Source organism: Cucurbita moschata, unplaced genomic scaffold (assembly GCF_002738365.1).
Source record: "Cucurbita moschata cultivar Rifu unplaced genomic scaffold, Cmos_1.0 Cmo_Scf00034, whole genome shotgun sequence".
NCBI classification, from domain to species: Eukaryota; Viridiplantae; Streptophyta; class Magnoliopsida; order Cucurbitales; family Cucurbitaceae; genus Cucurbita; species Cucurbita moschata.
Window position 1 is genome coordinate 818,526 of NW_019268550.1, and position 27,825 is coordinate 846,350.

General features: G+C 36.3%; 6 protein-coding genes across 8 annotated transcripts; 4 read left to right on the forward strand and 2 right to left on the reverse strand.

Moving 5' to 3' along the window:
* Positions 1 to 1,384: 1,384 nt before the first annotated feature.
* On the forward strand, positions 1,385 to 5,412 carry LOC111430676 (65-kDa microtubule-associated protein 3-like). The gene is made up of 13 exons (XM_023067024.1): positions 1,385 to 1,532; positions 1,849 to 1,951; positions 2,021 to 2,227; positions 2,313 to 2,561; positions 2,643 to 2,852; positions 2,922 to 3,077; positions 3,164 to 3,323; positions 3,415 to 3,566; positions 3,848 to 3,935; positions 4,017 to 4,090; positions 4,160 to 4,234; positions 4,328 to 4,619; positions 4,742 to 5,412. Exons 2-13 carry the CDS (start codon positions 1,880 to 1,882, stop codon positions 5,206 to 5,208), a joined length of 2,202 nt encoding a protein of 733 aa, XP_022922792.1. The 5' UTR covers positions 1,385 to 1,532; positions 1,849 to 1,879; the 3' UTR covers positions 5,209 to 5,412.
* Positions 5,413 to 6,381: 969 nt separating this feature from the next.
* LOC111430677 (enolase-like) lies at positions 6,382 to 11,369 on the forward strand. The gene is made up of 17 exons (XM_023067025.1): positions 6,382 to 6,519; positions 6,837 to 6,900; positions 7,540 to 7,604; positions 7,837 to 7,884; positions 7,980 to 8,066; positions 8,158 to 8,238; positions 8,342 to 8,443; positions 8,527 to 8,607; positions 8,700 to 8,774; positions 9,043 to 9,105; positions 9,203 to 9,283; positions 9,360 to 9,554; positions 9,639 to 9,689; positions 9,844 to 9,932; positions 10,073 to 10,124; positions 10,613 to 10,669; positions 11,005 to 11,369. Exons 1-17 carry the CDS (start codon positions 6,454 to 6,456, stop codon positions 11,083 to 11,085), a joined length of 1,338 nt encoding a protein of 445 aa, XP_022922793.1. The 5' UTR covers positions 6,382 to 6,453; the 3' UTR covers positions 11,086 to 11,369.
* A 381-nt stretch (positions 11,370 to 11,750) lies between these two features.
* Positions 11,751 to 17,678, reverse strand: LOC111430583 (peptidyl-prolyl cis-trans isomerase FKBP53-like). Of its 2 annotated transcripts, none has more exons than XM_023066867.1 (11): positions 17,553 to 17,678; positions 17,127 to 17,200; positions 16,499 to 16,734; positions 16,206 to 16,354; positions 14,891 to 15,239; positions 14,381 to 14,545; positions 13,262 to 13,547; positions 12,638 to 12,722; positions 12,513 to 12,554; positions 12,367 to 12,415; positions 11,751 to 12,097 (listed from the first exon to the last, which is right to left on the reverse strand). In XM_023066867.1, the coding sequence occupies exons 1-11, from the start codon at positions 17,563 to 17,565 to the stop codon at positions 12,016 to 12,018; spliced, it is 1,530 nt and encodes a 509-aa protein (XP_022922635.1). In that variant the 5' UTR covers positions 17,566 to 17,678; the 3' UTR covers positions 11,751 to 12,015. The 2 variants fall into 2 exon arrangements, with proteins under 2 accessions (XP_022922635.1, XP_022922634.1); XM_023066866.1 differs by having other exon boundaries at positions 14,381 to 14,554.
* LOC111430590 (40S ribosomal protein S20-2-like) lies at positions 13,656 to 27,772 on the forward strand. 2 transcript variants are annotated; one of them, XM_023066878.1, is made up of 6 exons: positions 13,656 to 13,693; positions 15,913 to 15,918; positions 26,228 to 26,284; positions 26,534 to 26,658; positions 27,131 to 27,244; positions 27,394 to 27,772. In XM_023066878.1, the coding sequence occupies exons 1-6, from the start codon at positions 13,671 to 13,673 to the stop codon at positions 27,534 to 27,536; spliced, it is 468 nt and encodes a 155-aa protein (XP_022922646.1). In that variant the 5' UTR covers positions 13,656 to 13,670; the 3' UTR covers positions 27,537 to 27,772. The 2 variants fall into 2 exon arrangements, with proteins under 2 accessions (XP_022922646.1, XP_022922647.1); XM_023066879.1 differs by lacking the exon at positions 15,913 to 15,918 and adding an exon at positions 18,118 to 18,123.
* LOC111430587 (hypersensitive-induced response protein 4-like) lies at positions 18,316 to 20,632 on the reverse strand. The gene is made up of 5 exons (XM_023066870.1): positions 20,303 to 20,632; positions 19,808 to 19,928; positions 19,619 to 19,710; positions 19,179 to 19,275; positions 18,316 to 18,951 (listed from the first exon to the last, which is right to left on the reverse strand). Exons 1-5 carry the CDS (start codon positions 20,495 to 20,497, stop codon positions 18,551 to 18,553), a joined length of 906 nt encoding a protein of 301 aa, XP_022922638.1. The 5' UTR covers positions 20,498 to 20,632; the 3' UTR covers positions 18,316 to 18,550.
* On the forward strand, positions 24,376 to 25,427 carry LOC111430589. The gene is made up of 2 exons (XM_023066877.1): positions 24,376 to 24,531; positions 24,625 to 25,427. The coding sequence occupies exons 1-2, from the start codon at positions 24,475 to 24,477 to the stop codon at positions 25,234 to 25,236; spliced, it is 669 nt and encodes a 222-aa protein (XP_022922645.1). The 5' UTR covers positions 24,376 to 24,474; the 3' UTR covers positions 25,237 to 25,427.
* Positions 27,773 to 27,825: the final 53 nt, after the last annotated feature.

The window sequence follows — 27,825 nt, forward strand, 5'->3', positions numbered from 1 at the left end:
TGCACCCTGACGATGGATGTATAGATAGCAAAAACCATGCAGTAGCTACCACAGTGGAGGCCATGTCCATTGCCACCATCTTCGCAAAACACGCGATGAGAGGTCCAGTGTTTGTAGGGATGGGACATGGTGGCTGTATTCTCCAGGTAATTAACACCTTTGATGGCCATGGTTGTGCAACCAGGCTCCTCACATGAAAATCCATTCTCCTGTTATTGCTGACATCCATCTCGTGTCCTAATTTTAACTCTCTTTATCACCAAATATTTTAATTTTGGCCCACTGAACAGATATGACTTCCCAGATCTCAATATTATTTTAAACACTAAACTAAACTCACTGCTTCACTAACCTAATTAATCATCACCCTACATCAAATACTTATAAGCTTTTGGGCTGAAGGTTGGATTTAACCCAAATGCGAGTATAAGCTTACTTTGAGGGTTTCTGGGAGGTAGCGCCAACTGGGTTCCTACAGGATTAGATAAAATATAACGATCCAGATTTATTGCTAGCAGATATTGTCCTCTTTGAGCTTTTTCGAGCTTTATTAAAATACGAAATATAACGACCCAGATTTACCGCTAGCAGATATTGTCCTATTTGAGCTTTCCCGGTCTTTAAAACACGTTTGCTAGGGAAAGGTTTCCACACCCTTATAAATAGTGGTTTGTTCTCCTCCCCAACCAATTTGGGACATCACAATCCACCCCCTTAGAGGCCAGCATCCTCGCTGACACTTTTCCTTCCTCCAATCGATGTGGGACCACCCCCAAAATCCACCCCCCCTTTGGGGCCAGCATCTTTTCTGGCACACCGTCTCGTGTCTACCCCCTTCAGGGAAGGGCGAGAAGGCTGGCACATCGTCCGATGTCTAGCTTTTATACCATCTGTAACGACCCAGATCCACCGTTAGCTGATATTGTTCTCTTCGAGCTTTCCTTTTTGGGCTTCTCCTCAAGATTTTAAAACACGTCTGACTAGGGAAAGGTTTCCACACCCTTATAAATGGTAGATGAATGAGTGGGATTAAAACGCTCTATCACAGAAGATGATCATGAGTTTATAAATAAAAATACATCCTGATCCTTCCAAAAACTAAGAGTAAAATTACCCAAACTTATGGAAACGGGTGATTTGTATGGTAACCATGAATTAAATTATGGTAAGAGAGTTCAAAATTGCACAATTTTCAAATGAGAGTCTTTTTAATTTTTTTATTTAAAGAAAAAAAAAAGGTGATATTTAATTTTAATTTTGAAAATGTGTGGGAGGAGGGAAGAAGAAACCAGAAAGCAATTGGAACCAATCTTTTTCTCTCTCTTGGGTTTTCCCTCTACGAAAGTTTGAATTCAAATTCAGTTGGTCCATGGGGCTTCATTTAATATCCGCTTTTACAACGGCCCCTTTTCCTTTCAACGTCTCTTTCTCCCTTCAAATTCCCCTTTCCCGTACTCCTCTTCCAAGGTTCACAATTCAATTCTTCTCTCGAATCATTCCTCCAACCCTTCACCGGATTGCTTCTACTTCAGGTTCACTTTCAAATCCTCGTCTACCATATATGGATGTTCTTTTAATTTCTTGATAATCCGGCATGACCCATTAGGTTAATTCGCTTCAATCATGTTTTTTAGTAGTTCCAACACATTGAGCTGATTTGTACATCACTTTTAGAAATGGATTCAATCATTTGGTCTCGATTTTTGTCGGTTATGCTGAATTTGACGGTTCCCATTTGTGTTCTTAGCAAATATTTTAACAAATTGTAATTTGATGCTGTAGACAATTTGGGGTTCTTGAAATTTGATTCCTTTGTTAGTATGTTTCTCTAATTGTTGTTTATTGTAGATTTGGCCTTCTTTCGTGAAATCTCTTCAAGATGTCTGTCACTCAAAATGATCCACTTCTGCAAGTGGAAACCACGTGTGGTTCACTTCTTTATGAACTTCAGGTTTGTCTCGAACTTCAATCTCTTTTTTGATGCTTATCTCATTCTGTACATAACAATTTTGAATATCAGATAATATGGGATGAAGTTGGTGAATGTGAAGCTGAAAGAGATAGAATGTTGCTTGAGCTTGAACGAGAGTGTTTAGAGGTTTACAGAAGGAAAGTTGATCAAGCAAACCATTCCAGAGCTCATCTGAGACAAGCGATTGCAGATTCTGAAGCGCAACTTGCTGCCATCTGTTCTGCATTGGGAGAGCCGCCAGTTCATATAAGACAGGTAAGAGGAGGAGTAGCAGATTCAAACAACTTCAATTTCACTTCTGCAAACTCTGAAGTTATTGGTTTATGATTTCCCCTTCCAGTCTGATCAAAAGGCTGTGAGCTTGAAAGATGAACTCGAGCAAATTCTTCCACAACTGGATGAAATGCGGAAGCGCAAATCCGAGAGAAGCAGTCAATTTCTTGAAGTCCTAGACGAGATACGAAAGATTTCAGATGAGTTAAATGGGTATGAACATTCAGTGTCAAAGATATTGTTGGATGAAACTGATCTATCTTTGAAGAAGCTTGATGAATTGAACAGACAGCTTCATGCACTCCAGCAAGAGAAGGTTGGTTAATTGTGTTCATAAATTCAAACATATAATTAATTTGAACACAATTCTTATTAATGAACTTATTTCTTGTTATAGAGTGATCGGATGAAGCTGGTTTATACCCACATGCGTGCTTTGGATTCGCTTTGTTTAGTCCTGGGTATGGATTCCAAGCAGATAGCCATTGAAGTTCATCCAACTTTGGGTGATTTTGAAGCACCAACAAATATAACTATCAACACCATCGAGAAGTTGGCTGCAATGATTGAAAAACTGCGGGAGATCAAATTACAAAGAATGCAGAAGGTAAAACGTTTCTCTGGTCTTCAAATCTTAGTAATGCAATGGTTCTGTAGTAACCCTTTATTCATGCAGCTTCAAGATCTTGTTCATACATTGCTAGACCTATGGAACCTAATGGACACTCCAGCTGAAGAACAACAGATGTTTCAAAATATAACTTGCAACATCGCAGCTTTAGAACACGAAATTATTGAACCTGATGCTCTCTCTGTTGACGTTATCACATATGTGAGTGATTTGGAAATAAGGAAGATTTCGGTCATCATTTTATGACTTGTATTCGTCATGATTGTGTCGCTGCCTATATCATGCAGGTTGAAGCAGAAGTCTCCAGATTAGAAGAGCTGAAGTCGAGCAGAATGAAAGAACTTGTGCTCAAGAAGAGATTGGAGCTAGAAGAGATGTGTATGAAGCTGCATATGCTACCAGCAGAAGATTCTGCTATTGAATATGTTATTGATGCAATAGATTGTGGTATATTACGGTCATGAACTTCATTGTGCTAACGTTTATTTATGGCTTTGTTGTTCCATTCTTATTCTGTGCGTTTATCTTTCCAATCCAGGAACTCTGGACCCTGCTTGTGTCCTTGAACAAATTGAAAATCAAATCCTTAAGGTCAAAGAAGAAGCTTTTGACAGGAACGAGATCCTTGAGAAAGTGGACCGATGGTTGGCTGCATGCGAGGAGGAGTGCTGGCTTGAGGAGTATAACAGGGTTACTCTCTAAACCCTCCCATAATTTATCCTTTCCCCTTCAAAATATGCGTGAGATTGTGCGTGAGATTTCACTCTCACGTCTATTGGAGAGAGAAACGAAACATTTTTTATAAGGGTGTGGAAACCTCTTCATATCATACGCGTTTTAAATATTTGCTAGCGGTGGGTTTGGGCTATTATAATATGGGCCGGCACACATATAACTTGATCACACACCATCGTACTGCTAAATACATTTTCATTATGAGTTTTTTTTTTTTTTTTTTCTAACTTGTTCAGGATGAAAACCGGTATAATGCGGGAAGAGGAGCTCATCTTACTCTTAAACGTGCTGAGAAGGCTCGGGCCTTGGTTAATAAACTTCCAGGTAAATACTATCGGCTCGGGCATTGTAATTTCCATTTTTGACAAATCTTTTTCATGTAGCTTAGTGATTAAATCCTTACAGGAATGGTTAATGCTTTGACTTCAAAAACCATGTCATGGGAAAAGGAAAGAGGCATTGAATTCACCTATGATGGCGTAAGTACATTTTGATGAATGGTTCATGCATGATTTATACGAGTGCTATTAATTGTCCCATATGTGTAGGTTCGCCTTCTCTCAATGCTTGAAGAGTACAAAATTTTAAGACAAGAGAAAGAGCAAGAACTCCGCAGGCAGCGGGTAAGATCTTTCAAATTTACCAGCTTTTGGACATTTTCATGTTTAAAATGCATCCCTCTTGATGATTGCTGTCATTTCAATTTTACCCTTTAGGACCAGAAGAAACTCCAGGGGCAGCTAATGGCTGAACAGGAGGCACTTTATGGGTCAAAGCCTAGCCCATCAAAGCCTCAGAGTGTGAAAAAAGGTCCTAGAATGTCTACTGGCGGTGCTGGCGCTGGTGCTGGTGCTGGCAGTCGGAGATTTTCCCTTGGAGGAGCATTGCTTCAAACTCCGAAGCCTGATCCTCATAAAGGCCTCCGACCAGGCAGAAAAAGTGATAGAGGACACCAAAACAACCAAACTTTTCACCTTGATGAGGGATTTGTTGAAGCTTTATCAGCTGGTATGACTCTTAACTGACAAGCTTCTTGCCAATTCTGTCCTGGTTGATAAAAAATATGGCTTGCAGTCTAGAGATGATAGCATTTTTTCCCTGAATGGTTGAATTCCCATGTGTTTTTAAAGGTAGGAGAGGCTTGGATGTTCCTGGTCTCCCTGTAAAGAAGCATTCATCAAGTGTCGATGCTAGTGAAGCAGAATCACCAATGGTGGTTCGAAAGCCTTTTGCTCCCGTTCCTATTGCTGGCGCGCTTTTCTCCAACTCAATGAATTCGTCGAATTCATTGAATGATCTCAATGAGAAGTTGCAGAAAGTGAATCTGTCATCCAAGACACCTATAAAGACAATTTCAATATCAGAAGAAGATATCAGGACACCAAAGATGATGCCTATCCCAGTGCCATCCACACCTTCTACCGTGTCAGTTCCAATGCAGACAGCCATAACACCAGCTCCTCCACGGCCCATTGATCTTACTGCTCGCATTAGTGAAGACATTTCTGAAGTCATTGAATACTCATTTGAGGAAAGAAGAGCTGGCTTTGCGCTTCCCAAACCGCCGCTGCTCATCAAGTCAATGATACAAGTTTGATTGATACAATACAATGAAATTTCTTGTTTCCTCTTTCCAAAGTCAATTCTAATTGGCTTTTACCGGATTTGTGTACATAAAACCCTGTATTGAAGGGTTAAGTATTTGGGTCCTCAGTCCTCACTTGTGCTGGTTTAATGTAATATTGTGCTTGATAATTGGTACATTGGAGGAGTCCATTAGGCATCTCTATGATTCTTGCTATTCAGGGATTATCCCAAGATTGACCATGGTGAGGATTATTGGGAGTAAGTCCCACGTTGGCTAATTTAAGGAATTGTTTCAAGATTAACCATGTTGAGGATTATTGGAAGTAAGTCCCACGTTGGCTAATTTAAGGAATGATCATGGGTTTATAAGTGAGGAATGCTATCTTCATTTTGTACTAGGCATTTTGGGGAAGCTCAAAGTAAAGTCATGAGAGTTCAGAAGGCATTTTGGGGAAGCTCAAAGTAAAGCTATGAGAGTTTATGCTCAAACTGGACAATATCATACCATTGTGGAAAGTTTGATTCCTAACAAACTATGACGGCCACTGACTAGCTAATAGGTCGAGCATGGTACGAGCCCAAATGATAGCAACTCTTTATAGACTTCGATTCCCTTTTTTGCATCAAAACATTGCTGAATTTGAGGGAAGGTTTTGAATTTATTTTCGAAGCTTTTTATTTGTACCATCTTTGTATTATTCTTTAAATAAATATATTATTTACAAATAATAAAATTGAGACAAATTGTTTATTTCATTTTTTAAAAAAAAATTGTTAAAATTATTATATAATCAGGTATAATTTCTAATTTTTACATATTAATCGTTCAATTCAATTTCATTTTATTTCAACCTAGAACTTCTTTTAGAACAAATCTAAAAAAATTAAAGAAAAAAATAAAATTGGAAATTGAATTATAATTAAAAATTAACTCTAAATAGTTTGTTTATTTTAACCTAAACGAAAATTTATAGTAAAAAATCGGTGATTAAAAAACTTTGACCCTTGGATGAAGAGTGCGCTCCAATCTTCCTCCTTGGGCTGGCACGTGGCAAGCCTTACTAGGAAATAAATCTCATCCGTCCACATCACCCCTACTTTTCCCTATTCGACGGTCCCAGTATGCTTCACGACAAAATTTGTCACCACGCACGACTATTTATATTCTTTCATTGCGCGCCATTGGCGTAATTTTCTCGGGAAAATTGTGGAGAAAGACAAGTAAGACGAAGGGGGGAGTAAGTTTGAACTCAGTATGGCAGCGATCGAGATCGTCAAAGCCCGTCAAATTTTTGATAGTCGTGGAAATCCTACTGTCGAAGTGAGTTTTAACTTCCTCTGAATCAATCCGTCGAAAATGTCTCACCGGAATTGTTACCTGTTATTCTACAATCGTCTTGTTGGTTTTTTAGCCTAACATTGGTTGCATTGTGTTTTTTTTTTCTGAGAAATGTGAGAATAGAAAGAGATTGTGAACCTATTGCGGTTATCGATTACTGTAACTGACCGTGTACATATAGATTCCTTGGCGTGAGTGTTGTACAGAGTTTGGGAAAATTTGAATGTGGAAGTTAGTGTGATCGCTATTGTAAATGATTGTTTGGTGTTTTTTTTTTGTTGATTTGAATTTGGTTTCAGGTTGACATAACTCTTACTGATGGAACGCTGGCCAGAGCTGCTGTTCCGAGCGGTGCTTCTACCGGTAAATCGATAGTGTTTGTTTATCTAACTGATTGAAAGTAATTATTCACGGTTTGATCTTTTCTGGATATAGATGACGAATGTATGGTAGGTGATGTTTCAATCGGTAGGTCGTTAGTGCTTGTTTATCGAAGAAAAGTAGATGCTACGAAATTTATTAAAAATGTACTTACCATACGTGAAAATTTTGAGAGGCGACCATTACATTTGTCTTGGAAACTTATTAAACATCTTCTGAGTGTGCTTTAAAAAAACTGAAATCACTGCGGCAAGCTTTAAGTATAGACATCTTTGAGGTCATGAGTTCAACTTCAAACAAAACTGTAACCATATACCTTCAAGTTTCCCCTCAAAGAATTTTGCAAGGTCTAACAGTGATCCAAATGAGATTAGTAGAAAATTTGGTCAGAACATTCAATATGACTAATAAACAAAATGAAGGAAAACACAAATCCTTAAGACAGGGTATCATTTCATCTCTGCACGTATCTCTTGTATATTTATCGTCACCTATAGTTAGATTTCATGATTTTCCCTTGTGCCCATTGATATAGTTGTATGAATGTCCTGTGCAAAAAAATGGTTTAAACATTTCGTTTATTCTTCGTAGTTTTAACTATCCATATTTTATTGACTGAAGGTATCTATGAAGCTCTTGAGCTGAGAGATGGTGGGTCTGACTACCTTGGAAAGGGAGTACTTGAGGTTTGTATGGTAAAATCGGATATTTAAGTAAATTTCCCAGTGTTTGTTGTTAGGAACTTAGGAAATAACATTTTCCAAAGAAACATGTACTTTTTTTTTCTCTTGCATGTAAGACATTTTGCTATGGTTGGAGGGAGAAAAACTATGCAGCAACTTTTTTCCTCTTGCATACAAGACTATTTGTGTTTGCGTGTTTTAAAGTTGCCTAATGTGACTGCATGACTTGATTTAGGCTGTGGAAAATGTAAATTCAATCATTGGACCTGCTTTAATTGGCAAGGTAAAAGCAATAATTTCATTAGCATTTTTTTTCTACTGTCAGTGAATATGAGTGAAGTTTATATAGTTCATTCAATTTTCTGTGGTATTTCCAAGGACCCAAGAGAGCAGACAAAACTAGACAATTTTATGGTGCGGCAACTTGATGGGACCGTCAATGAATGGGGTTGGTGCAAACAGAAGGCATGTTGAACTTTTTTTGTTCCACCGAGGTTGATGTCTCCAATGTTATGCTAACTTAGGCTAACGGGATTTTCCCTCTTCATTCTCACAGCTTGGAGCAAATGCTATACTGGCAGTCTCCCTTGCTGTTTGTAAAGCTGGAGCTGCAGTGAACAAGATACCCCTCTATAAGGTATTTGTAGTCTCACGTGGTTTTAGAAGAGGGAATTTGTTTTGATTTTTTGTTTATTTTTTCCTAGTCTTATATCGTCACTTGTCTTTCTTGTAACTTCTAGCACATTGCCAAGCTTGCTGGGAATAAGAAGTTGGTTCTTCCGGTCCCTGCATTCAACGTCATTAATGGAGGTTCTCATGCAGGCAATAAGCTAGCCATGCAGGTAATATGGTTTTGATATTTTTTCCCTTTTTGATAGATTAGGTGCTTTACTTTGGAACTTTGTGTTATTTTTCTGGTATGTAGGAATTTATGATTCTCCCTGTTGGAGCATCTTCTTTTAAGGAAGCTATGAAAATGGGTGTGGAAGTCTACCATCACCTCAAGGTTGTTTGCAATCCCCTTGTACCCCAGTTTTCTAAATTTATTTATACAAAGCGGTTGTTGTATCAATATATTTCTGTCTGTCTGCTTTTCAGGCTGTAATAAAAAAGAAATATGGACAAGATGCTACTAATGTTGGTGATGAAGGCGGCTTTGCCCCTAATATTCAGGTCTTAGAAACATTAGCCTACAGCATATTGTTATTTTCAAAGTTGGAGTTTTCAATGATTATTTGGCTATTGATGTTTTTCTCTTCTTTCTTTAGTCCATTCCTCTTTTCCTTTATGGTTGGAGGGAAAGGTTTGTGATCGGACAAAAACGCAGATTCTAGTCAGATAGTTTCCTTCACTATTATTGTCATTTATGACTTATGATTGGTGTTTTTTATTTCACCATGCACACTACCGAGTGGCTAATATTGATTTATGTAAATTTCAGGAGAATAAGGAGGGTCTTGAACTCTTGAAGGTTGCTATAGCGAAAGCTGGATACACTGGAAAGGTGCTCTCCTTTTGTCTTTTTATTAACGTATCGAATAATATATTTCCTGGTAGTACCTAGGTCCAAGTCCTTGATTATACTCTTTTGCCACTTCTAGGTTGTAATTGGAATGGATGTAGCTGCTTCAGAATTTTATGATAACAAGGCCAAGACCTATGACCTGAATTTTAAGGAAGAGGTATTTGACTGTTGGCTGGTCATGGTTCAAGTATTTTTCATGTTACACATCAGCCTGATGATAGATTTTGCTGCAGAACAATGATGGATCAGAAAAAATTTCTGGAGACAGCTTGAAGAATGTCTACAAGTCATTTGTGACAGATTATCCTATTGTGTCCATTGAAGATCCATTCGATCAGGATGATTGGGAGAATTATGCGAAGCTGACTAGTGAAATTGGCCGGCAAGTCCAGATAGTTGGAGACGACCTCTTGGTTACCAACCCAAAGGTCTTAAATGTTTTAATCATCATGTACATTCTGGTTTTCTGAATCAACATTCTGACATTATCTTGCATCTTGTAACAATTGCAGCGTGTAGAGAAAGCTATCAAGGAGAAGGCATGCAATTCCCTTCTCTTGAAGGTAATCACTCCACTTTTTCTTCCTCATAAGTATCCATTTTCCCTCTTATGTGCATAACTTTCTTTTGGCAGCTATCTGTTTGTTACCACGCTTTAGTGCTCAAGTAATTTGCAGTATATTCATAATGTTGAGATTCTTATGATATATTTATCAGGTAAATCAAATTGGTTCAGTGACTGAAAGTATTGAAGCAGTCAAGTTGTCTAAGCACGCTGGTTGGGGTGTTATGGCAAGCCATAGAAGGTATGCTACGTTTCATTGCATAGCCATCTCCCCTTCTTTTTTTTTCTTTTTTTTTTCTTTCTTTAATTGCATATTATAATCTCTTTCACCCAGCCTCCATGTACTATTGATTATATTTTTCTCCTTTTTGTGCAATTTAGTGGGGAAACTGAGGATACGTTCATTGCAGACCTTTCAGTTGGCCTGTCAACAGTAAGTGCTAACAATTCCCCCATGAGTGAAACTCTGTAGTTTTACCTGTAAATTTGTTCGTAAAATTATTGTTACTGTATAAGCATGCCCCGCTCCCTGCATGGGCATATTGCTCATGCTATGAGTGATGATATTTCTGATGGAATATTAATCCAACATGTAGCCTTTTAAAGGAGAAAGTAACATTTATGTGCATTTTTTACTTGTTTGTTTTTGGAATTTGGTAGAGTTCAAAAGCATAATTTAAAAAAAAAAAAACAAGTTTTTAAAATTTAATTCTTTTAGTTTTCAAAATTGGGCTTGGATAACCATTATCCAGTTGGTCATATTTAAATATCATTTCTTTGTTTGAGGTGGTACCAATCAAATGTACTAACGTTTACAAAGCATTGGTGGTAAATCTTTGTTTATGTGTGTGTATTTTGAGTGTTTTAAATTATCTTCAATTCCTTGACGGTCATTTGAATGTTTCCTAAACTGCAAAACAGGGTCAGATTAAGACTGGTGCACCCTGTAGATCTGAGCGCCTAGCCAAATATAACCAGGTGAATATTATTAGTTGAAATTTTTGCCTCTTGCAAATGAAGATTCGGATAGTGGGCAAGACCATCTAAATTTCTTTAAGGTTATTAGTTCTAGAAGTTGAAATTTAGTCTCCATATTTTCAGTAAATCTTAAAATTAGGGTAGCTTTATTTAATTATTGTCTGCTTACAATAACAAAACCTACAACTAAATAAGACTTTTTTTATGATTTGACCACCCGTTGACCTGTTTTTCAACTGTGATCTTTGCTTTGATCTTTGCTTTTCCCAACATCCATACAGCTCAAATTTGGGCGCTTGTAACACAATCAACTGCTTTCTTTTTTTTCCCTGCAGCTCCTTAGGATAGAAGAAGAGCTCGGACCAGCTGCAATTTATGCTGGATCAAAATTTCGATCACCAGTGGAGCCTTATTGAGATTTTAATCATGAGAACGCAACCACTTCACTATGTTGATGATTTCGTATGGAACATATGAAATGAACTTTTTTCTGGTAGCAGGGAGGTGATGAGGTGCTCTACGCATGTTATATTAGACTAGATTTAATCTCGATTATCTCTTTTACTAGAAATGCTGTGATTTTCTAGCCTGCTTCTTTCTGTTTCTATTGTTTTCTTTTTCGTTACTTTTCCTGGAAAAAATTACTTGGAGTGGAGGTTAGCAACCTGGTTCTAGCGAATTTAACCAAACTTTGGTCCCAGTCTGAGTTTTTACCCCCCAAAGATTGGACCTAAACAGGACTATGCACTCTTAACTCCTAGGTCCATCTATGGAAGATTGTCCTAGGAAGGGCCATTTTATTTGCAGGAACTTGCTGGTCGTTACCTTTAGATTTTAGATGCTCTAAAATTAGACAGCCAACATCTTTTAGCTATGATATTTGTCAATCCAATAATTCTTTTATCATATTGCTACAGCTACTCCTTGACCTGATCAAATGAATTACTGCATTCATTAGGTAAAAATGTTTTTTCTTTTGGTACAACGTGAGATCACTTTGGCATAGGTAAATTGATTTAACTCAACAATACAGTAAAAAAAAAAACAGAATTAATAAGAACTGCCTATTTTTGGCAATAAATAATAGAAAGAAAATGGCAAGTTGTTACTATGATATTCCCGCCATTTTTCTTTTTGAATTCCTGTGATCTTAGGAGAATGAAAAGCATTAAAACAATAAACAAAATACTTGTCTATTGATCAAGGGGTAATCTCAAATCAGAATAAATAATAAAACTTGATAGGTTCACTTCAATTTTTGAGATTGATGGCAACTAAAAAAATGGAGACAAAATTTTGATTTAGAAAGACTTATCCTCTAATATACATATTTTGGATGATGCAATTCAGCGGACACCAACCAGTTCAACATCGAAAGTAAGCCAAGAATTCGGCGGAATCTTCCCACCAGCTCCCGCAGCCCCATAACTGCATCCACCAATATAATTATCTTTATAAAAAAGAAAACAAACAAATGTAATTCTAATGTAAATTACAGATCGTATCGTCCCAAATTAAGCATACACATGAACGGTAGTAGCGGGCACCAAAATTGCATTAACCTACAAACATCATTACCATATCCGAGTGTTCAGTATACCCTCCTTTTGTTTTCTAAATTATTATTGTTAGTCTTGTTTTCTTAATTATGTTTATATAAAAAACTGGAGAGAAAACTATGTTTGAGAGTTACATACCCCATTGATGGAGGGATTGTCAATCTCCTTTTATCCCCAATTCGCATACCTGAAAGGATCCAGTAAAATCAATATTTGGACGAAATTCAACTCATGAAAGAAAGAGGGGGGAAAAGTGGTCAATATTAGGCCGTTCAAACGATTACCATTAACCCCGACATCCCATCCCTTAATAACCTGTCCCAGACCTGCAGCAATACCACATTAACTTATAATTTAGACTAACTTTGATTGATAGATAAAAAGATACACCATATAAACCCAAAATTACCTAAGCGGAATTTGAATGGTGCCCTTCCAACATTACTATCAAATATTTTGCCGTTCTTTAGCTTCCCAATATAGTGAACACTAACCTGAAATCAGAGAAAACATCTTTCTTCGTTGAAATACAAGGAAATTATGTCACATCGTAATCTATCCATCCACAATTTTGAAATATCTAGTGTAATGGTTTTCATCTTACAGTGATAATGAATGAAGTGGCACTAAGTCCTACCGTTCGCATCTAAATTCTAAACCCAAGTTCAATTTTAGTATGTAGTAATCTATCCATCCACAATTTTTAAATATCTAGTGTAATGGTTTTCATCCTGCAGTGATACTGAATGAAGTGGCACTAAGTCCTACCATTCGCATCTAAATTCTAAACACGAGTTCAATTTTAGCATGTAGTAATAGGGCATGAAGAAGCATCCATAAGTAACAAAAAATGCCAAAAGTCAGAATTGCATGGCTTGTCAGCTTATCTGCAGACAGACCCCATGCTAGGCTAAGTTTGAAGATGTGAAAGTCGATGCCTAGGATGCCTAGAAATGGGATTTTAGAAATGTAACGTTCTCCAAGCATTGCGAAAAAAGCTCATTCATAAAAGTAAATAGACTTTAAACAGTACCTGGTTTCCAGGTGAAGCTCTTTTACCATCTGGTTTACCCATGGCTACCTCCTCAATAACCAACCCATTAGCAAAAGTTCTCACTCGAGATGATTTGGATTCTTTTTCCTTCTCTTTTGAACTCAAAGCTGACTTACTCTGACCTCCTGCTGTCTTCGTTAGTTCATCAGATGTTGATCCAATTTCAGTCTCCTTACTCTTCTTCTCCTTCTTCTTTTTCTTCTCTTTTTGCTTATCTTCCTTCTGATTTTCACCATCAGCAACGTCCATGTGAGTCGAGGCATCCCTATTCACATGGCCAGCTAAAGTTTCAGTTATCTAGTAACAATGAAGGAGAACTGCTGAAGAATAATAGCAAGCTGTAGCATGGAAATCTTGTCAAATTTCAGCTTTATCCAAAATAACATAGATGTCAGTTCATAACGCAGAGAAGTACTCATTAAAAAGGAAAAATAGAATTCTCAACATCTTGACCTTTCTTGCATGGTTCCTCCTCTTCAGTCCCTTTTCTTTGCAAAGTTTTTGGAAGGTTCAATTTTATGGTGATGACTTACCTCGTTTTGAAGTTGGCTCTGAAACATTGTTGGTACTCACCTGGCTTCTGATAGGAATTATTGTTCCATGAAAGAGGCGATGGTGCACCCATTAGAATTTTCCGGCAAACCATTCTCTTTGCAACTTTATAGTGTATTTGGTTGGGAAATAGAAGATTTTCGAAGAAAATGAAGGATCTGGGTTGGAGTCGAAGAAATGAAGTTTGGTCCATTAATATGCCTTTCTTGAGGTGTACAAAAAAACACTAACTGCAATTGACGTTGAATCATCCAACTGAAGCCTCGTTTTGTACATTGGAATACGGAGTTATCTTTTAATATAGTCCTTACTGTTCAAAGTTGGTTTTTTTATTCTTAGAAAAGGCATATATTTCATAATTACTGCAGTTGTGAAAAAAATAATAGGTTAACATAGTCATGAAGTATAATGTAAGCTGCAGAGCCCACAAAGAGATCCGGGCCTAGATCATGCGTGAATCTCATGATGCAAAGAATTACATTCTTGCTATGTAATCGTCTTCACATATATTATTAAAAAACAGTAGAATGAGATTGAAATATGCACCTCTGTTTAGATAGCTTTTTGCCGTTCTCATCTCCATCAGAAGTTGGATTAACAGCTGCACTCTCAACTTCCGCTGGTGGCTTTTCGCTCCCCATATTACCATCATTACCAGTTTCCAGAGCTTTTACTTCTTTTACCCTTTTTTTCTGCTTCTTTTTCTTTTTCCTGACATCATTATTGAATTTCCAACATGAGAAAATAGATTAAAAGATTACAGGCTATCGAGATGACTGAATAAAAAGTATAATCAAACTATTTTGTTAAATAGCAATGTGATTGAAGTCAGGGATAAAACTACATTTATTGTCCTTACCCAACCGGAGATTTAACTAGAGTAACCTGCTGATGGGAATTCTATCCCCACTTTTCCTCATAAAACAAAAAATTCGGCAATGATGGGGACTAATGCATTAGTGGGGGGGGAAAACCCACCCAATCTTGCACTGTTAATACCCTGCAAGCCCAACCTAAGAAATTGAGCTGTACAACTGATTACTTAGTTCATCTCACCTTTCCATATGATCAACTTGCTCATCGTTTTCAACTTTTCTTTTCAAGCTAGAAGCATCATTGCCATCTTTTGCTTTTGCCTCCTTCACATTCCCAGTACTGGGACCTTTTTGTTCCTGCTCTGGTTCTAATTTCTGCATATTCGCTTTGCTCTTGCTTTTGGTAGAAATTGGAAATCCATCTTCATCTTCACTTTCTGAAATAGCTTTTCCCACATTCCTTTTCAGCACAACTTGACGCTGAGAGTTCCTAATATCTTCAGAGTCACTGGACTTAGTTCTCTTCACTTCTTTAGCTTGACCATTGGCATCATTGGATTTTTCATCATCCACTATCTCCTCAATTACAACTAGCAAACATGGTAAAGAAAACAAACACTTAAATTAAGCATTAGAACCAAAAATGCCAGACTTTAAAAACGAACTTAGGATAAGTAAAGACAGTAAAGTTTAGCATGGCTGTAACCAAAAAGATTTAGCAGCAACAACATACTAAAACCATAGTACAAATAATATTAAGTCCAAATATTTTACTGTGATTAAGAAGTGAAATCTGATACTTCGTAAATTATTCACTGTGCCATGTTTGTTTGAAATGCAATCATACAATTTGCATCCAAGATATGTCCAAATAAGTCTACTCCCACATGATAAATTTTTTATTTTATGCAACATTTGCAACCATACCTAGCAAAAGTTGATAGGACAGAAGTTGTAAAGTCAAAAATAGTTAGAAGAGAGGACTTTAGAAAATGGAAAGAGTCAACCAACCAAAATAATCAAACTGCGCCTATTTTCAGACCTACTGACTTCTCTCCTACGTTTAATGATTCTTCTATTCCTCCACATTCCAAAACTACCATTATGCAGCTAGAACCAAGGAAGACCATAAAATCCTAAATTCGGCATGGCCCATAAGACTGCAAAAATAAATATACAAGCTTCCCAAATCGTCCAAGCAGAATTGCAGTGTATTAAAAGGTATTCACTATCCAGTACTGATCCTTAAAAGTTCACAAGAAGCATGGGATTGGGAATGATAATTAAGATCAGGCACAATTTTTTTTTTTTTAATTCTCTCATGGGTATTGAACCTTTATAGAATTCTCGACCGTGTGGAGAATTTAAAACTAATCTTCTCAGGCAGTTCAGATTTCAAATCAAATTACTGAGAGATGCGGTTCTTCGCCCTTGTAACATTAGCATCAACATAAACAGCCTATTATTTTGAAAAAATGTCAAGTGCCGATTGAAACAATGTGAAAAGAGTGCCAAGCAATTGGTGCACCAGAAAGTTTGTAGAAGTTTCAAATTACCTCCACTTTTGTTAACTGGCGAAGTTGGGAACATCCCAGGATAGTCGTCGTCGTCGTCATCAATGAATTCATCATCATATTCATCTCCAGTGTCATACTCTGATGAATCCTCGGTATCTGTTTCCGCAATGTCTTCCCCAAAAGAATCACTTCACATTGTAGTAAGAAAATGACAAAATAAGCGTGCCAAAAAAATTCGACTAGATATGTCCAAAACTTCTTATTCGAAAATAAAAATTCTCAAGAAATAATAGATTTTGTAACTGTGGTTAAAAAAATTATAAAAAGGATACGACTCATAGTCATCCCTGATGAAATTTCCCTCGTTGGCTACAAAATAACCAGAGAGATGGATGCTTTGTGGGCCAATAACTGAGAAGGCTATCAAATCATCTTCCTCAAATTCAAGATTCAAGGGGCATGATTCAATCTTATTTGGTATCAAAGAGCACAAAAAAATTGGACTCTTCTGACCAACAGAACACTGAATGATGCTTCTCTCTTTCGATGAGCCAGGTCCCAAAGTTGCCTGGATTGTTTTAAGAAATGACAACAAAATTAAGGACATCTCAAAAGGTAACGAAGTAAGAAAATTCCATCATGTTCATATGATTAAGCAACGCAAATTAAAATCCAAAATAATTCATTGGCTCACAGCAAAAAACCACTATAGTATTACCAGATTAAAAAATCAAAATCATAGTGCAGAAGTGGCATGCCCCAAAATCAAATGGGCTCAAATTGGAAAAAAAGAAGACAAAAAAAATCCCGTCGACTTGGGCGTTGAAACAATAAATTTCAAATGAAATAATATAATGTCATCGCAACATGCCCACTCCACATATAGGATACATTGAAATTGAATCTATCAACAACCCTAATAAATTTTCATCTCCAGAGAGGCGTCAGCACCCAACAAACCTGAGTTATCCGGAGTTTTCCCGGCACGTTATCAGAATGGTAAGGGTACGGTTTGCCTGGTTTCACTTCAATGCCTAGGACAAGCAAAATAACAGAAGATATAAACATGCGTGAGTACTGAAAGCCAAACCAAAAATACACATGCACGCACAAAAGAAAAAATCACATTATGCGCAATTCACGATTCCCCTTTGAAGAAGTGAAGTCTATCCAAACACTACAAATAATAAACTACTCCGCCGGGCTGTTAGATGCTAAGAAATAGAAGAGAAACAGCGACGAACAAATACTTCATCGCGGCACTCGACAGAGAGATGATGTTAAACCATTCAACTTAAGTTGCACAATTTAAGACGATGCGGAACCAGGGATTTAAACGCACAAGTAAATGAAAGTGATCAAGATGGAATTGTAATGGAAACATACCCCAGAAACCCATTTATCAGACGGGAGAATATTGGTTGAAGTTGAATGAAGCTTTCTCTAAAACCCTAGACGACGACCGCTCTGCTTTCTTAAACCCTGAGTGGCCGCGTTTTTTTGCTGCCGCTGTGCGCCTTTTTTTAAACTGGCGGATGTCCATTTGTATTTTACGGCAGTAACTTTCTTATTTTGGGGGTAAAAAATGTACTCTTACTCTTAGTCTCTAACTAATTATTTACCTTTTGAAAAGACGTTTTTTATTTCTTTTTGAAAATTATAATTAAGATGTTTTTTTTTTTTAATTGACTTCTCAGTTAGGATCAAAATATATAATTAAACTAGTTGAATTTTGTGTAGGTTAACATCATATCTATTATAATTATTTAAAATAATTTATTGGTGTACCATTTTAGAATTGGAATCTAAAAATCTAAAGATCATGGTCTTGTTACTTGGTCCCTAATGCCCAACGAGGTATTTGAAATGCAGCATGGTTCCGCTACGTGTTCTCATTAGACACATATTAGCTATAGAAAGTATGATTTTGACAGTGACACTGGTTTGCTAGCTTGGGTTCTTCTTCTCACTTCATGTTATGGACTCAACGGTCTTCTTTATGCATGGGACATTACCGAGAAGGTTGACGTGTTGTGGCGATAAACAGCAAGACTACAACTCAATGTTTGCTTTCCCCGCAAGCAACGAGGAGCACGTATCTTAGCCAGGTCACTCAAAACCTAAAAGCTAATATCTCAGGCATAAGGTGTGAGACAATGTAATTACAGAACATTTAAATTTGTAGATAGGAGTATCAAGTGGTAATATGAACCACAACATCAGAAGAAACATTTTTCCGGCTTATTGAACATTAACCCTCGAACCCTCTCTCTATACATCAATACAAAACAAATATATTGATTCTACAAACCTTTATATTGATATGCACGCTCTTCACAAAAGTTGATGAGATGAAGAGATAAGTATACATGGTGCCTGATGAATCATTGAAGTAAATTGATGTTCATCTCATCATTTGTGAGCCCTGCCTGGGCGCTGGCAGCCTCCATCATCCCGTTGCGTATTTGGCCACTGATATCTCTAACATGGCCCGGACCGTGTGGTATGAATACAGTCGTGTTCTGTGAGGAATGCCCAAGGTCCTTGATGGTGTCAAAATATTGAGTGACCAAGATCAGATCCATGACCTCTTTGGCTGAGGTACCTTCCACCTTATGAGAGAAGTTCAAGATATTTTCTCTCAGACCATCGGTGATCGCTTGTCTCTGCCTTGCCACACCGACACCGCCTAGGTATTTTGCTTCAGCTTCAGCTTCTGCCTTCTTGACTACGAGCACCTTCTCCGCTTCGCCTTTGTATACACTTGCAAGTTGAAGCCTTTGAGCTATAGCAAAAAAAAGAAGTACCCTACAAAGCTGAGGATCTCATAATAGAGAGGAGGCAAACAAAATTTTGAAAAGTGAAGACTATATGATAGTCCATGCAATGCCCATTCAGAAGGAGAGCAGGGTCTGTTGGCTCCACCAGGAAATAATGGACAAGGCATGTTTTGGCAGAGGAACAAGGGCCCTTCCTATATGATATGACAAACAAAATGACTAAGATCATTACCTGCATTAATCTCATTCATTGCCCTGCGCACAGAAGCATCTGGTATTATATCGACCATTAGAATGTGCTCGATATTGTATCCATAATCTCCCATCACCTGATTCAGAGGGTGAATATGTGTTGAAATCTTTATGTCGGTCATTTTAGGAGGTCCCAACCAAATTATATATCTAAGATGCACCAAATAATTATATTATAGGCTAATCATGATGAAAATATAGGCTACATAATCTCAAATTTCTATAGTTCATTTTTCTGCACAATCTAGACAGCTCTTATAATTAAAATATTTCACATGGTTTGGTGCAAAAAATGGAAATAAACGAAACGCAGGTTACACGAAACAGCATGACATCCAAAAGCTAAAAGTCGGGCAAAATGTGTTTCTGGTTTGGAGGGGATAATTCAAGTGAGGAGCAACATAATGAAGGGAAAATCACCTTCTCAAGTTCCTCTGATACAGCTTTAGCAACTTCACCCTTTTGTTCAAAGAGCTCATCCAAATTCATTTTTGGGACAACGGCACGAACCACTTCAATGAATAACCAAAATGCATTAGTTAGTACTAATCAACCCATGAAAAAAGGAATTATAGAGCTAAATAGTGACTGTGAAATCAAAGCATATACCATCAAACACATAAGCCTGAATTTGTTCTTGAGGATTTTGCAACTCATAAAATGCATCATCAGCATTTTCTTTGATGACTCGGTACTGAATTGAACACAGCAATTGCACAAAGACATTGTGCTGCAGCAAAAAGCTCAGAATTAACGATCATGAACCAAATTACTCAAATTGGCCACAAATCCACGTTCAGAAACACATCAATTCCTTCTCGAATAGTATCATCCAAACCTCAGTTCTTTCTTATTTGTTCTATTCGGTAAACCCCATTTACAGTCCGTCAAGCTACAACATCAATTCCAGTACAAGAAACTCTAAATTCGAAGTAAATTAGAACAGACATCTACAAATTCACATATAACGAAGATGAACGAAATCAAAAGGATCGCAGAACAAAGATCATTTGAGAATTAAACAAAGCCCCAAAAATCCGGGCTATAAAACTTGAAATTACGACCGCCAAAGGAAAAAAAATTGAAAAACGATGGAGGAGATACCTTGGTCTTGGTTTCAATGCGAACATCGAGGGAAGAAATCTTGGTGGAGAGTATACCGGCGAGGCACTCGCCGGTGAAAAGGTTAAAGAAATGGAGCCCAGGCGGAGCCAATCTTTCAAACCTTCCCCATCTCTCCACTACCCCCACACTCGCTTGCCCCACGCAACCAAACAATACACAATTCGTATTCCCCATCGAAAACTCTCTCCGCCTTATCCGCAAAACTCCGCCGTTGACTCCGGTAGACTTAGAAACCCGGTAACTCAGCTGCACAATAGGTTACGATCGTTCGAACTTCAAACGAAATTTGCGTCCACAAAAGACAGAATAATAACCAGATATTTCTTTTTTTCTACACTATTTCTTCTAATTGCCGACATGGTATCAAGTTTGACGTGGAATGCTTGCCTGTCAGTCCGACGTGGCGTGGCCGGGTAGAAATGTTCTTATTCAAGAGGTTTCGATTAGTATTTTATTTTATACATTTTGTAATAACTTCAAATATACAAATCATTTTAAGGGTGTTGAATGCCATACAATTAAATCTCTTTCTAAAAATATTAAATAATTTTATATGTTTTTTAATTTCACTCTTTATGATTTTGAATTTTTCTTTTCAATTTTGTCCATCGTCCTATATTAATATTGTTAGTGTTAAATTCACCCAATTTAATTATTAGTGAATTATCTGTAAATCAGACCTCTAATAAATTGAAGTTCATAATTTCTATGATTACACATCTTTTTTAAAAATAATTACTTTTTTTTAATCCATCCAATGTTATATTAACTTTATCATTAAGTCAATTTTAATGTTCGCATACAACGACACAATAACTATATCGAAATTGTTAAAATATACAAAATTGAAAATAAAACTCAAATATTAAATAATATATATATTCATACTAAAATAAAATACAGTCAAAATATCTTTGATGGAACGTGGGGCACGTTGGTTCAATAGTCAAATTTGATTTTTTCTTCCAAAAAAAATAGTCATATTTGATTTTAAAGACCCATTTTTTAATTATAAATTTGCACAAATGATTTTTATGATATTTTATTCAAATATGCATAATTATATATGGACCATTAATATTCGTTAAAGCCTATTCTGACCAAGTTAGGTCGACGGAATCGGAATTAATCCCTGAACTTAAAAAGAATAAATAAATAAATTGATAATGTTTTACTTAATAAAATATTTAAATTTTATTTATAACTTAGTATAATTAATTTTATTGACTTGAAATTGATTGTTGCCGTATAAATTTGACTTTCAAATGTTTGGTAGGCAAAACTCGTTATAAAATATTCTATAAATTTTATATTTAATTATTGTAATTACTTCATTAAACTAAAACAAAAAAAAAAAAAAAAGACTAAACCAATGACTTAATTGAAATAAATACGGCTAAAATATACCTTTAACCTAATCTTTTATATATCTTCTAGATAGACACGAAATATAACTTATTTAACTATTTATAAATACTTTATCTATTAATTGTTAAATTTGAAACAATTTAATTCTGAAACTATTTTATTTAATATTCGTTTTAAGGTTGATTTATAAGACCATAATTAAATTAAAACCATTTAGATAAGGTTGGCAATACAACGTAAATTTAAAATTGGTGAAATTATAAAAATAGAAAAATATTTTAAAACTAAGTGGAATCGAATATTTTGTAACAATCATTTATAGGTTATTGTATCTCTTATTTTATTGGCACACTTGCATCAGTTATTTCATATTTAATATTTATTGTCGCATAATATTAAATAAAATGTTATTATAAAACTTCAACTTTCCTGGCTATTATTTCCACCTCCTGCGCTGTCGACGTGCACGTGGGCGTTGAATTAGATTTCTTCGCTTATGATTCAGCCGCTCGATAAAATTAATTAGTTTTTAAAAAATAAAAATATTTCATTTGTTAAAATAATAGACATGACCATCCAAATATGAAGCATTCTAGCGTGTCTATGGGAATATTTTTCTGGCCTATACTATTTTTTAAATAGATTAAACTATTTTTTCCTCGTTTTAATTAAATAAACTTAGGCTTGAATTAGCCGTTTAATGTTAATTTAAACGCAACGACCATTACATATATATCTCTCTTTAATGGTTATTATACATAATTTTCATTTCCTTGAGGTCTCGTATCCGTGAAAGGTTATTTACCTTTACTTGCTTCTTATAATGATACTATATTGACGTGTAGGGCTACATAATTATATATCTTTTTATACTGTTATCAAAAAAAATATTAAAGAGATGTATTCAATTTAGTAAAAGAAAAAAAAACTAATAAGAAATGAGAGAAATTGACCAAATAAATAAGCACGGACTTCTCGCTCTATCTCATGCTTTAACGATATTGCATTTGAAACCTGCATGTTTTGAATCTCCTCTCTTTGGGTAAGAAGAGAGGTTGCAGCCTTACGTGTAACTAAACCCCATTGCTAGTACATATTATTCTGGTTTATTTTCAAAAATTTTAAATACATATACTAAAATTGAAGCTTTCACACCTTTATAAAAAATGTTTAGTTATCCATTTTAACTAACGTGAAATCTGGCAATATTAAATATAGAACATGTCTTCTCGTGAGGAGTTTCATTATCCAAAACAATCTTAAAAGACCCACAACTCGTTCATCTCTAACCCATGCACTCACCCATTTCCCATCACTTTCGAACTCCAATTTCTAACCCAAATTCAAGGAATCCAACAGACACCATATAGACTCAAACAACATCAAAACAAAAATCATTACAAGATCCATAACTCAAGAATCAAAAACCCCTTTGTTTTTATTGGACTCGTATGGCTGCTCTGCATGTGCACCATCTTCCAAGCAAGCACTGCCCATAATACGAGGGCATTCTCGTAATTGAAGAGAGAGAAAATGACGAGAGAGAGAGAGAGAGACAAGATGACTGGAAAGTGTTCATATCATGGGCTTGCTTTGTTCGGACAATGTCCTTTGTAAGGGAAGCAAACTGATCTGATCTAGATCTATTGCATGCCTTTCATGGGGACACGAAAACTGAGTTATTTCAAATCACCCCCTCCCCCCATTTTTATTTACTTTTTTGACACCTCCAATGTGCAATTTCATTTTTTTAATTACTATATATTATCATAATTTTATGTAAATATTTAATCAACCAATTTAATTATATATACTTTATAAATAAACTAAGATCAACTATTAATATATTAACCCACATGAATACAAGCATTATTCAATTATGACGATCATGTGCAAATATGTACTAGTGTCGTGACAACCCGTACATAGCAGGACATCAAATCAATAAATATTAACATAAAGTTTTCGCATTATTTAGAGTAAAAAAAACTTTATACTCGAAATTTTACATATTAAAAATTGACAAATTGGGTTTCCCTGCTGCCTCGGCTAACATGGGGGTGGGTCTGATTTTGCCCCCTTAAATTATTGACACAAGACCTTAGTATCACATTTATAGCATAATACGTTATGAAAGTTCCCTTTGTCCCTCAAAATCAAGACATTTACAGGTAACTAATCAATTTCTGGGTCATAGTGTTTCTTCAAAAATTTAAGACGACTAAGAATATTTATTCTTTTTATTTTTCTGATGATCGACGTCTTACGTTGTTGCAAGGAAACCTCCTATCTTAAACTATCATATTTCTAGGCAATATCCCATTTGCATTCTTAAACCATTATTTCATTTATGATTTAACAAAGCAATCTTTCAACCAATTCAAGCATAATTTAGCTGAATTATCTCGATCCAGATATAAGCTCTTCTAAAGTTCAAAGTCTCACCATATAATCATTTGATACGAAACGATTCGTTGAAGAACTAAAATAGACCACGTTGTACCAACGCAATAACCAAGAAATTGAATAGATTAATATATATGATTATAATATGTTGTATTTTGTTAAATGGATGTACAAAATTTAGTTAAAATAAAAGGAGGGGGCCACAAATTATTTGGATAGAGAGTATTATTGTTTTAACCACAAGCAGATGGGGCTGGCAAGCAGTTGCCTTGAGTACAAGCTCCTTGGATTCCTCTCCCTATATAAACAAGCCTTCAGGTAAGCCCGGAGAGCCACAAGCATCACAATTACCTGAACACACAGAAACAAAGCACCCAATGGCGAGCTGGTCTGCTGAGAACGCCACTGAAGCCTTCCTCAACACCCTCAAAATGGTAAGAACAAACAAAACCATAAACCCAATACGTTACTTTCACCCCTTTCAACTTAATTGAAATTAGTGATCTAATAATTTGGTTATGTTTCAGGGTCAAAAAGTGAACGAACCTGACGTTGCTGAGTTCATTTCAGCTATGGCTGCTGGAAACAACGCGCAGTTAATGGTTGTCGCATATGAAACATCCGCCGACCATAAGATTCTAGCACTTGCTGCGGCGGCCCGACAGACCGGCGGCCGAGTTGTCTGTGTAATTCCACGGCAGGAAGATCTTCGTCTCTCACAAGAAATTCTCGGAGTTGAATCGTATCACGGAATCGAGTTCGTCGTGGGAGAAGCTGAGAAGGTTATAAGAACCCATTACAGAGAAGTGGATTTTGTTTTGATCGACTGCAATCTCGATAGCCACGTGGCGGTGCTTGATGTCGTTAGATCGAGGAAGAATAGTCAACGCGCCACCGTGGTGGTGGGTTTTAACGCGATGAGCAAAAGATCTGTTGGAGGGTGGTCCGGTGGGTCGACGACGCATCTTTTGCCGATCGGGAAAGGGCTGTTGGTGACGAAAGTGGGGGCGGAGGTATCGAAGTCCGGCGGCGATGGGAGGAGGAGGAGGAGCCAATGGGTTGTGAAGGTGGATAAATGCACCGGAGAAGAACATGTCTTTAGGGTTAGGCTTCCACAGGGGAAAGTCATTCAAGCCTGAGTTTTTTATTTTTTTATTTTTTTATTTTAATATTTTATTTTAATTTCATAATCTATGTTGGGAAGACGGAAAAAATGGAGTAATTTTTTCTTTTTTATTTTGAAGTCTTAGGGCTTATTGAGAGAATTAGTAAAATCCTTCAAATGTATATAGCAACGATGGGAGAAATTATATTAGAAGCTGATTTTTTTACTTTGGTTTCAATAATTATTTGATTTGAATTAATATGTTTGTAGAAAGTTTTGAATCTTTTTCGAGTCATTTTAATCTCTAAATTTTTAGGACAAAATAGATATAACTCGACAATAATATTTAGATAATGCCTATATCTTTTATGCATAATTATTTTGCTACTTAATATTTACCCTTCTAATAATATTATTACAGTATAACTATGTTACCTAGTTGTTCGTTATTCTTAGAGTGAAAACTATTTCCATAAATCAAGTCTTTTTAATCTGTTTTCTTATAAATTCTATTAGGAGGTTGCCTAATATAGGATTGTTTTAGATAAACACACTTAATTTTGAAGTTCTCGTGGTTGAACCATCGAAAAGGAATGTAAACAGTGTTAACATAAATAATAACTTTAATTATTTCAAGTTTTTCTCAACTATTTGTATCATCACGATTACTGTCATTCAAGTGTGGTATTAGTTCATTCATGTACTCCTTATTTGCTTTGAATCGAAGAGAATTTAGATATAAGCATCAAAGTACCCAGGTTGAAATTGAGAACCATATCCTCCATTTGATACTCTCCCGTAATGACAATGTTCGTCTTGGTTCCAATCCACCGCTAAAACACACAAAACAAAAGAAAAGGGCCCAAAACAAAACAAAATAGGGCCCGAGTTTTGTGGGCCTCAATTACCCAACGATAGACCCGACCCGACCCGCACCAGCCCACTTTAAGAAAAACCCTAATTGTAAACATCATCGCCACAGAATCATATAAATTGCAACGGCGGCACTCTCGCTCCATTTCTTCGGAGAGAGGCTGCTGGAAACTCAATCGTAGAGATTTGCTGCTCAACCGCCGTCCCAGGTTTCTCTTTTGAATTTTACAGTTTTCTTTTTTGTTGTTATCTACATTGCTTATTGTTTATTGTATTGTATAGTTCTGAAGACCATAACTTTTGCTTCATTATGATGAGACTTCTTAATGTGTACAAGTTATAAAACTAGGTTATCTATTTCACCTCTATTTTTGTTTTTGACTCCTGTGGTTGAGTTATTTTTGCTAATATTGAAAACATTGTTGCGTTCGTTCAACATATTTGTTTTGGACATTCAGGATTACCGGAAGTATGGCGTACGCAGCAATGAAACCGACTAAGGCAGGCTTAGAAGATACGCAAGAGCAAATTCATAAGATCAGGATTACGCTCTCCTCCAAAAATGTAAAGAATCTCGAAAAAGGTATATATATATATATTTTTTGTGTGTATTTTGGATTAGTTTTTTTGATTTTTTTTTTAAATTTGTAATTAAGTTAATATTCCACTCAAATGAGATTGCATCTTTGTTTCTGTAGTTATCTGTTAACTTTGATGTGAAGTAAGTCGGATGTTACTTGGTCTTTTTTTTCTTTTTTTTTTGCAATGATCTGATTATTAGTTATAAGCGTGAACAAATTGTAGAGAGATATTATTGTTGGATAAAATGGATGTAGGATCCCTTTTACGTGTTGACTGCCGAACATTATCCTGGAACTGTCAAATAACTTCTTAGGATTGCAGTCTGTTTCGCCTGATGTTGTTGCATTGTTAAGTCCTCACTTTATTGACTTAAAAGTGCGTAGTTGGCCTATCATGTAGTTGAGTTTTTCTTTTTCATAGTTGTTCCAATAGGCGCCTTTGGAAATTCGTTTGACATCATTTTGAATCAATAGTTTGTGCCGACTTGGTTCGTGGTGCCAAGGACAAGAGGTTGAGGGTCAAGGGACCAGTAAGAATGCCCACTAAGGTTCTTCACATTACAACCAGAAAATCTCCATGCGGTGAAGGTACTCTGTTTTCCATTTACCTATGATTTTCCGAAATATCGGTTCTAAAAATCATTGAGACCTTTTAATCCGAGTGTGTTGTTGATTTCATCGTTAAATGCATCCCAATTCTTATTGAAATCATTCCTTCACTTGTTTTTTCATTGCAGGTACCAACACCTGGGACAGATTTGAGCTACGTGTCCACAAGCGAGTTATTGACCTTTTCAGCTCTGCTGATGTAGTGAAGCAGATTACCTCCATTACCATTGAACCTGGTGTGGAGGTTGAGGTCACCATTGCCGATCAATGAATGCACTCTTTTCATGTTTTGCCTATTTTTAGTCTCATTAGACAGTTCTTACTTTTTGAGTCTGGATCATACCTGTGAGGGTTTGTGGCGTTTAAATGCAATAGTTGTTCCCATTATTTGTTGAAGCTAACGACATTGAGAGAGTTTTCTATTCCTGCCAAAATTTTCTTGCGCTAGAACTATGTTAATTACATTATCTATGCAGATTCTGTATCAACAGCTGTCATTTGTCCTAATTGAGATTTTAAATACGCAGTGCTTTAAATCCAGACATCACGATTCTTTCAAT

Bases quoted from the DNA above. Each gene is read 5' to 3' on its own strand.
- LOC111430590 (XM_023066878.1), top strand. From the start codon at position 13,671: ATGTCAGTTCATAACGCAGAGAA. The intron at 26,285-26,533 runs GTTTCTCTTTTG...TTGGACATTCAG, and splicing joins CTGCTCAACCGCCGTCCCAG to GATTACCGGAAGTATGGCGT. The intron at 27,245-27,393 runs GTACTCTGTTTT...TTTTCATTGCAG, and splicing joins AAAATCTCCATGCGGTGAAG to GTACCAACACCTGGGACAGA.
- LOC111430589 (XM_023066877.1), top strand. From the start codon at position 24,475: ATGGCGAGCTGGTCTGCTGAGAACGCCACTGAAGCCTTCCTCAACACC. The intron at 24,532-24,624 runs GTAAGAACAAAC...GTTATGTTTCAG, and splicing joins TCCTCAACACCCTCAAAATG to GGTCAAAAAGTGAACGAACC.
- LOC111430676 (XM_023067024.1), top strand. From the start codon at position 1,880: ATGTCTGTCACTCAAAATGATCCACTTCTGCAAGTGGAAACCACGTGT. The intron at 2,562-2,642 runs GTTGGTTAATTG...TTCTTGTTATAG, and splicing joins ATGCACTCCAGCAAGAGAAG to AGTGATCGGATGAAGCTGGT. The intron at 3,324-3,414 runs GTATATTACGGT...TTTCCAATCCAG, and splicing joins TATTGATGCAATAGATTGTG to GAACTCTGGACCCTGCTTGT.
- LOC111430583 (XM_023066866.1), bottom strand. The intron at 16,735-17,126 runs GTTTGTTGGGTG...AAAACAATCCAG, and splicing joins GAAAACTCCGGATAACTCAG to GCAACTTTGGGACCTGGCTC. The intron at 12,555-12,637 runs GTAATTTTGGGT...GTATTGCTGCAG, and splicing joins ACCATTCAAATTCCGCTTAG to GTCTGGGACAGGTTATTAAG.
- LOC111430677 (XM_023067025.1), top strand. From the start codon at position 6,454: ATGGCAGCGATCGAGATCGTCAAAGCCCGTCAAATTTTTGATAGTCGT. The intron at 8,067-8,157 runs GCATGTTGAACT...TCATTCTCACAG, and splicing joins GGGGTTGGTGCAAACAGAAG to CTTGGAGCAAATGCTATACT. The intron at 8,608-8,699 runs GTTGTTTGCAAT...TCTGCTTTTCAG, and splicing joins AAGTCTACCATCACCTCAAG to GCTGTAATAAAAAAGAAATA.
- LOC111430587 (XM_023066870.1), bottom strand. From the start codon at position 20,497: ATGGGGAATACGAATTGTGTATTGTTTGGTTGCGTGGGGCAAGCGAGT. The intron at 19,711-19,807 runs GTATATGCTTTG...TATTCATTGAAG, and splicing joins TCAGGCTTATGTGTTTGATG to TGGTTCGTGCCGTTGTCCCA. The intron at 19,276-19,618 runs GTGATTTTCCCT...CCTCTGAATCAG, and splicing joins TATCAGAGGAACTTGAGAAG to GTGATGGGAGATTATGGATA.